Source organism: Juglans microcarpa x Juglans regia, chromosome 5S (genome assembly GCF_004785595.1).
Source record: "Juglans microcarpa x Juglans regia isolate MS1-56 chromosome 5S, Jm3101_v1.0, whole genome shotgun sequence".
Lineage (NCBI taxonomy): Eukaryota > Viridiplantae > Streptophyta > Magnoliopsida > Fagales > Juglandaceae > Juglans > Juglans microcarpa x Juglans regia.
Genome location: NC_054603.1, coordinates 22,980,234 through 22,989,141, shown reverse-complemented (window position 1 = coordinate 22,989,141; position 8,908 = coordinate 22,980,234). Strand labels below are relative to the sequence as shown.

Below are 8,908 nucleotides of genomic sequence, written 5' to 3'. Positions count from 1 at the left end.
ATGTACTCCGACACCGAAGAAGAAAGAAAAAAAATATCAGATTCAACCTGGAACCTGGAATCTGGATTTTAAAAAACTGAGATTCATCTGGGTTTGAGCCTAGGTTTGACCTGGACTAACCCGATCCGAGTTTTGGCCCGATTTTGAAACCCAGATTCCGGTCTTAGTATACCCGGATTCCCGAGTCGAAACCTGGATGAACAGTCCTAAGAAAAAAGTGGGAGAAATGGCTATGTTTTAATTGAAGTTAAAGGTTCACACTGGGACACAAGTGTCGAACACCTCAAGTCTCCCTCCTCAAAACAGTGAAAGATGCAACATAGGATGAAACAAAATAGTTAAAAGGACAGTTTCCATGGTTGCACCTTGAGGACAAGGTTGTTGTGGAAGGGGAGGAATGATGGAAACGAAAGTTGGAAGTACTACAAAAGTGGAGAAGCCGCAGTGGAGTAGAATACGAAGTGGGGTAAAATTGTATTTTATTCTGAAAAGAATTAATATTTAATTAGAGTAGGAAGAGTTATTATGACTGTTAGTTGTTTTATTGCTTTAAACTTGTTCATGTTAGTTAGGATTGTAATTGTTATTCTAGTTTCAATAGGAGCAGGACTGTTATTTTTATTAGAATAGGAATAGGTTTCCGTACATAGATAGGAGTGCATGACTATAAATACTAGGGTCTGTAGTTTATTTTTCAGGAAGAATGTTAAACTTGTAGTCAGCCCTAAGTGGATCACAATTTATCATTTTTCATCATGGTAAAATCTTGGTTCCATCAGAGCCGCTCCCACATTGCAGGTGCAATACCCTGACAGTGGAGTTTAAACATGTGCAGGATCAAAGGAACAGAGAAAACCAACTCCTGTTAAAAAAACCCTGTTCCTCGAATAAAAGTTCCCAAGATTTTAGTATGATCAACCATCCACTATAGATAGCTACAATTTCTCAATGAAAATTTTGAACAATAAAACAAACAATTCCACAGTTTCAAATTCTTTTCCACTTAAATAGATGTTACAATTGCAAGATTACAACGCTAATGAGAAATAAAGAATGGAAAAAAATACAAAAATATTGAATCACGAGCTAAGAGCATACACCAAACCATTGATGGATAAGCATAAAGAAACATCACAAACATTCATCCCATTCAACCGAATCAACACCAAACCAACAACCCAACTTATATATCCCAACGCCCCAACAGGAGATAAAGCTACATGGCACCAGAATCCAATTCGACAAATTGCAATATCAAGTTTCCGGCTTAAGCAGTAATTGGAGATTCCTGCATGAAAGAAAGCAGGGGCATAAAAATACTAGCAGGGAACTAGTTGTAAACAATTAGACCAAAACACCCAGTTGTAACTAAAAGACATAGATACAAGGAAATCATGGAAGCTTAATCTAATGAAATTAACTTGCGTATCCAAAAATACCACATAACTATTACAACCAAAGAGCTTCTAATGACTGCAGCTGGTTAACACATTTTTAGGTACCATTTTCGGAATTTGTTTGCCCCCTGGGTATTAAAGGTGATGCGTTATCTTTCAAGTCATAGGATCATGGCCTCATGGTATTACAGGAAGAATCCATGAATTCAAGATAATTTGGATTGTCACCTTAGTGAGCCCCACTAATCATAATAAAGTTAAGTAAGAAAGAAAAAAGAATCCACCTTTGCTGTCAAGTTCGATACAGCCATATGAAACTTATCTCTCGTTTTTGAACCTGCAACCTGCCCCGCTTTTGCCACCTTCGTAAAAGCACCATTGAACCAGGCTGCTCCTGCAGTAACGTACCTATCCAGCACCAAAACAGAGTTCATCGACTACAGTCATTTCGTTCTATTTCCAAAACCAAAGATACCTTAGCTTTTTAGAAAAAGACATCAATGGAATGGTCATTTATCATGCTTACTTCTAATGTTTCGAGCCCACATACAAATTATTTTTTCTTTCGTTTTCAATTTTCTTCTTTATTTTGTCTTTTAATTTTTTCTTTTTGCATATTCATGATCTATCATTTCCCCCTGCTCAGAAGCCAGATTGAAAAGCAGATTAGACTACAATTCAATAAGCCAAACAAATTAACGGTGCTCAGCACCTACGATTCTAGAAGGAAACTTCATTCTTAAAGAGTTTTGGGTTTCGCCTAAAGTAACTCTGTTGCAATGAAGACCCAGTGAAAGCAGGATGTCATACCTGCTTGTTTTAACAGCTGATCCTGTGTCATTCAGTTTTCTCTCTGCTGCAAATATTGCAGCCATTGTTTTATCCGACACATGAAGCCTTTGATCAACAGACTTCACTTTCTCATTGACCACAGAGATTCCAACTGTCAATTTTTCTGTAAGCCCAACTCTCTTGTCAAAGGAAATGACCTTCTCTGATGCACTTGCTGTTAACCGATGCTTCTCATCAAATGCTTTAGCCTTATTCATGGCATCCTGTCCAATGGCTGAACCTTTTGCTAGCACACTTGCAACTACATCCTGTGCTCTACTAACATACATTCTTCCATTGCCTGATGGGTTAGATTTATCCTGTTGACAGAGAGGGATTGCCCTAATTTCATTAACCCCAAGATTATAATTTTCCCAAACGCGTAGACGATACTTGGAAGGTCTGAGAGAAAGTTAAGATGGCATCCTAGATTCAAACAGGAGGTATTATGGCTGGCATATCTAATTTTCGCAACAACCATATATGCTGCATAGGATGCAAAAATACTGGTACCTAATAGACCATAACTGTTTCACCGTTATCAAGAAGAGGTAGCAATTCTTAAAAAGAAAAAGTGTGTGAGAGGAGAGAATTTTGAGAGAAAAGTTGGCAATGTATAATTACCTTTTTTGATAAGTTGGAAAATTTTTTGATAAGTTAGAAAAAATAAGTATAAATATGGGCATATCACATTTCAAAAGAAGAATAAGTAGAAGAAAATAAAAGAAAAATAGAATCAACAAAATTTTATTGCAACGAAAAATAAAAGTGGAAAACTACGAGATGAGAAGGGACAATGATATAGAAGCCATCTCGTACTTAATGTTGGAGCTAAAGGTCTTGAATTTGAAATTGGTAAAAGAAAATAATGGATAAAGATAGTGGGTGGGGTCCATACACAAAATATAAAGGCATATATTGCAAGTTGGAAAGTGGAGCAAAAAGTTGTAGAAAGATGGCTTTATATCCCCTGTGAACTCTATTGAGGTTCTTGGTAGTTATTCTCTTCCGTGAAGAGGAGTGAATTGGAAAGTCGAGATTATTTGGATCAATTATTCAGACAAGGTAGCAAGGCATACGCCAAGGTGCAGCATGTCACAGCCTTTTTTTTCTGAGGAAAGCGCCTTTACAGACGATAGGTAGTTCAGTGAATGAAGTGGTTTAGCAATCACAGTACTGCTAGTGAGATCTTTAGTGGTATTTTTTACTACCTCGACAATTAAATTGTTGCTTTCAGCAGGAGTGACACAAGCAGCATTGTCCACCACCCTTACTTCCTGCATGAATTGCACTAAATGAATACATAATTATTGGCTATGGGACCTGGAAAGTGATTGCAAAATCCTGTCCTATCCCTAGATTTACCTGCATCTCATGTTTTGTAACATAGTTTTGGACGGGACTTATACTCACAATTTGGTCAACGATTGTTGCTCCCTGCAACAAAAGAATACATAATGTCACTTGCTAGAATATATCATTATTCAAATCGTACGAAATATGAGTAATAATTAGGCAATCCTAAGATACAAATGCACGGACTTCCGTCATATCTAAAGATGGCATGTCATTAAAAGTCAGTACTTTATAAAGATAATTTTTCGTATCCTGTGATTGGAAGGAGGCACCAATCATCGATCATCCATTCTTCTGGAATATCTTATAATTTTTCATGAAATAGCGGAAAAAACTCCATCATAGGAGTGAAGACCCAAGAGAGAGAAGGAGAATATGTCTCTTAATGACATTGTTGTCATTCTAAATAGGCATGCACTTCGAGGGGGATACAAATTAGAAATTCCATCAAGGCATTGCTTTCATTCTGGTGAGAAAGGCACCAGACTCTTGTATCATATCTTTTGCTAAAAATCAATAAAGCCTAAGCAATACTTATACAGGAATTCAATCATATAGCAAACAGTACAACTAAATTTAAATGAAATTATTAAGAGTATCAATGGTAAAACTAGAAGCAACTTAATCTGATTTCATTTTCCAGAACAAGATTAAGGAAAAAAGTAGAATCCTTTGGAGGCCAATTTAGGAAACCTATCAATGGGACGTATGGGGACAAAGGAAATCATTTCCAAGTGGTAAAAAAAGTTCCCATTTCACTACCTTAAGGCCCGGTTTGTATTCACAACCCATCTCAATTCATCTCAACTCATCTTAACTCATCTCACTACTATTCACTACTATTCAACAACTTTAACTCACAAATTTCACTACTATTCACAACCCATCTCACTACTATTCACAACCCATCTCAACTCATCTCAACTCATCTTCGAATCCAAACGATACCTACATCATCCATAAGGTTGGAAAATTTTACAAATGCTATTCAACAGTTAGCTTGACAAGTAGTAAACAATAACTTAGCGGAAAAAAAACATTGTAACAATTACAACTTTCTTTCTTGAAATTCATTAAAATGAAATTTGACTGCTGACTATTTGAATAGGTGCCAAGTTTATCAATGAACAAATACCTTAGTTTCACATGCAAAAACTAAAAACAAAAACAAACAAATAAGATGATGACGGGGAGAAAAGAATGAGATTGAACAACGCAAAGCTCATTTTCAGCTTCTGTATGGAATTTTCCTGTAAGTACTGCCTTAATATTATTATTATTATTATTATTATTTTGGTAATCTATAGTTAAATAATAAGGGAAAGAGGGATGGCTTAAGGTGACATCATTTTCAGCCAAGGAGCAAAGACAGAGGATATGACATTGCAACACTATTCATGACAAAGGTAGAGATGTAACGCCCAATGGAAGGTCTAAACCACATGGCCTATACTCTAAATGGACTAATCAGCTAGGGCTTAACTTTTCTTCAAAAATGAAAGAATTTCTTTTAAGCCAAATCATTCTCACTGTGACTGCAACCAAATCCAACTCCTCTTCTTTCAGCCTTCCCATTAATTTCTCCCACAAACCAAGAAAGCTCTCTTCAGTGCTTGACCATTTTTTAACAGGTCTTAAAGAATCTGCCCAAACATCCCTTGCTGCTGCACACTGCCAAATGACATGCATAGTAGTCTCCTCCTCTTCACAACATATCAGGCAATAATACAATTGGAGCCCCATTGGAATCATATAAAGACCGAGAATTTCTCCTTCTCAAGCAATGTGGGATCATATTCACCACCTATCCTTATCCTTATCATTGGTCATAAGAGATGACTACAATCACTCTTTAGAAACTGAGTTTCTGCTACAACAAGAGTTCCCAAGTTTTTTGTCCATAGCAATGTGGATTGCAAGTGCACCATTAATATGCGGAGTGAGGAAGAAAAAATCTTACTCAAATCATAGATTAAGCATATCCAAACTCCCAATACCCTATTACTGTTTTAAAAAGTGACTGACATCAACAATTAAAATAAAAGAAATCTGAGAGAAAATAACTAGGGAGGTAGCTGGGCTAGACATCCCATAATCTCAAAACAAATTCATTTCAACTATTAAAAAGGCTATCCATCGATTAAAATGATTTATTGATAACAACAACTGTGCTAATAAGAAATGGAGCATATTAACCAGATTATTCTGTCTTCTATACTCAACCTCTCCTACAAACCTACACACAACAATAAGAGATTTGGGGTGTTTTCAAGAAAGATATGTATCTGGAGTAGATAATATAGATCCTGCCATTGAAAATTGACACTGAATCAAAACCTGAACATAGCTTCTGAGGGTGGTGTATAGGGGAAAAAAGGCAATCCTGGAGAAGGTACAAAAGGTCTTAATCTAAAAATGCCACCCAGACAAAAACAATGTAGTGAGTTCTAATCACAAGTCTCAAGGGGTATACGACAAAAGTTGCCATATACCACCTCACTGCTTCTTGTCATGGCACGAATGCCATTTTGCGAAAACTTGGTGAATCAAGAAAAACAACATATTGACAAAAGTGTGACAATTATCACCAAATCCATTGGATAGTGAACAGAAAGAGTTGAGAAGACCTTGAAAGTATAAAAGAACAGGAATATGGTTACAAAACACACTGTGACATCTCCAAGCATGTTAGACAGATTACTATTCCAAGTTAAAATATTGGGAATCATGAAGAACCTTGGATTAACTGACATTATAACAATATAACCAAAACCAAATTTAGACCTATATTAAAATTTTCTATAACCCAAGTGCGAACAAAAACATGAATCCATAACTCAGCAACTGATTTTAAAAAAGTGTGACACTTATCTACAACTCAGTTACAACAAAATGACTACTAATTATCACTCAGTTTGCAATTTTTCTTAAAGTAAATATTTTTTTTTATAAGCAAAATGAAATTTTATTGAACGGATGTAATAGGCGAAGCCCATGTACACAGGAAGTATACAAAAGAAAACACCTTGTTACATTCTATAAAGAGGAAGAAGAAGAAGAAGAAGAAGACAGAAAATCATGAGCAGACAGCTCCATCAAGTCCTATAGCAGAAAACCATTATGACAAAGTAAATACAAAGAATTTCCAGATTTCCTCCAAGGTCGCGCTCCTTATCGTTAAAGCATTGCTCGTTCCTTTCCCATCAAATACACCACATGAGACACAAAGAAACCATCTTCCATGCCACAACCACTTGTTTAGAACTACAAAGCCCCATCCAGCACGCAAACAAATCAACTACTGTCCTCAGCATCACCCAAACCAGTCCAACTCTTCTTAAAGGAAATATACAACATCGGAAAGCAAAATCCGCATTGATAAAGACTTTAAAAGAACAAACAGCAATCCCATTGTGCTAAATGTTAGAAAATACAAAGGCGAACAAGAAATTTGATGTTCAGGAATATATAGTGGATGGTGTGGCTGAACATGAGCAAACTCCATACCTACAAAATTATACATTGTAACAGATTGTACTTATTTCTTTGTTGGTATAAGATTGTTATTTATCCAAAATCAAATCAGGTGGGGGAAGAGAGCTCAATTTCCGTTTTCCAACAACTGATTATATTCTTGAAGCTGGGTTGTAGGCAATCTAATGTTTTCTAACCTAAATTTGATTATACGAAACAACTGAAACTCAATGAAAAATAAAGATAAAGCATTTCAACAAAGTGAATATGAAATAAGACACTTGAATTCAGCAATAAGAATGTGAAATAGATGGTGGAAATACCGATAATAGCAATGCAATTTCAAGTGCTTTAGGATCTTTGAATGTCACAAATGCAGTCTTTGATTGCTCGGACTCTCTGCACCAAAAACAAACCCCCATAAAACAACAACCACAATCAACCCATACCCTCCACAATACCGCATACACACACACGCACACAAAAACTCACCTCACCCTGATAAAATAACTGGCTTTAGTAAACTAACTCATACAGTCTTTTTTTAATAAGTAAATTAACTCATACGGTGCTATTTCATTCCTTTTTCCTACGCCTTCTCAGCAACGAACCAGGGAATTAAAGAAAAACTAAAAAATAGTAAATATAAATCTGGAGTAATTAAGTTATTCCTATCTTTTCAATTAATTTCTAAACTAAGACAATTCCTATTTAAAAATAAAAAAGATAAAGATAAAGTAAAGAAACAGATAAATGTAAAAAAAATTAAAATGAATACATAACGAAGACCAAGAATTAATATTCCAATAAACCAAGAAACACAGAGATTATACACACACACACACACACGAATACATATGAAATACCGTTGGATCTCAATGTATTCGATTTCTCCAGAAAATGAGAAAAATTCATGAATCTCTCTCTCACTAGCTAGATCTGAAACGTGCTTCACCTGAACCGTTCTTGTCTGAAAATTTGAAACCGAAAAAACATATAAAACAGAACAAAATCACCAAATATTAATAAAAAGAAAGTGAAATTCAAATTTACAATGGAGAAAATGCTATCGATATCGACGGTGCGAAAGAATGGAACCAACTAAACCTGCATTTGCGATCAAAAGCGTACGGAGCTTAGTTGTCTTTGTCGTTGCTCTGCAAAAGCTAACGTGTGTGCGAGGAGTGACCGAAGAGGAAAGACAGGTGGAACAGGTTGGTGATATTTAAAAGGCAGCACCGGACAAATTGGACTTGAGAGAGAGAGGGGGAGACAGGGAGTAGAGAGTCGAGACTCGAGTCGTTTGTTTTTTTAAGTCGTTAATTTCATTTCATTTTATTTAATTATTATAATTTTTTAAAATTTTTATATAAAATAAAATATATAATTTAATTTTTTTTAAATCTTAAAATAATAATATTAAAAAAATAAATTTTAATAATATTTTATTTAATTTTCAACTTTTATTTCAACTCATCTTATCTTATCTCATTTCATATCAAAAACAATAAAAGCTTAAGGTCCGAACATATGCACGACCAATGCGAATATTTAATGTCATAGATAGCATATTAAGATTTATTACGGAAATAAGAATTTCAAAAATAAATTATTTATGATGGGATTAGTTATAAAAAAAAATTAAAAGGAATTTTGTATAAAATTTATAATGTGTTTAGCTCTTTTTGATGCACACTCATAAAATATCTGTGTACATTTCATGGTTTTTTTTTTTTTTTTTTTAACTTTGTGACCTTTATTGCATCAAATTGTTTTATGGCCTTCAGCCATTATAAGAGACAATATACATGAATTTATATGATCAATATCTATAATTTCCTTACACAAAG

General features: G+C 34.9%; 1 protein-coding gene across 1 annotated transcript; it reads right to left on the bottom strand.

Annotated features, from left to right (window-relative positions):
* Positions 1–982: 982 nt before the first annotated feature.
* On the bottom strand, positions 983–8,289 carry LOC121268116 (binding partner of ACD11 1). The gene is made up of 8 exons (XM_041172244.1): positions 8,166–8,289; positions 7,925–8,028; positions 7,382–7,457; positions 3,594–3,665; positions 3,440–3,505; positions 2,208–2,548; positions 1,682–1,805; positions 983–1,288 (listed from the first exon to the last, which is right to left on the bottom strand). Exons 1-8 carry the CDS (start codon positions 8,169–8,171, stop codon positions 1,268–1,270), a joined length of 810 nt encoding a protein of 269 aa, XP_041028178.1. The 5' UTR covers positions 8,172–8,289; the 3' UTR covers positions 983–1,267.
* Positions 8,290–8,908: the final 619 nt, after the last annotated feature.

Excerpts from the sequence above, each read along its gene's own strand:
- LOC121268116 (XM_041172244.1), bottom strand. Across the intron at positions 7,458-7,924 it reads GAATACATTGAGATCCAACG|AGAGTCCGAGCAATCAAAGA; the intron begins GTATTTCATATG and ends TTTTTGGTGCAG. Across the intron at positions 1,289-1,681 it reads TATCGAACTTGACAGCAAAG|GAATCTCCAATTACTGCTTA; the intron begins GTGGATTCTTTT and ends TCTTTCATGCAG.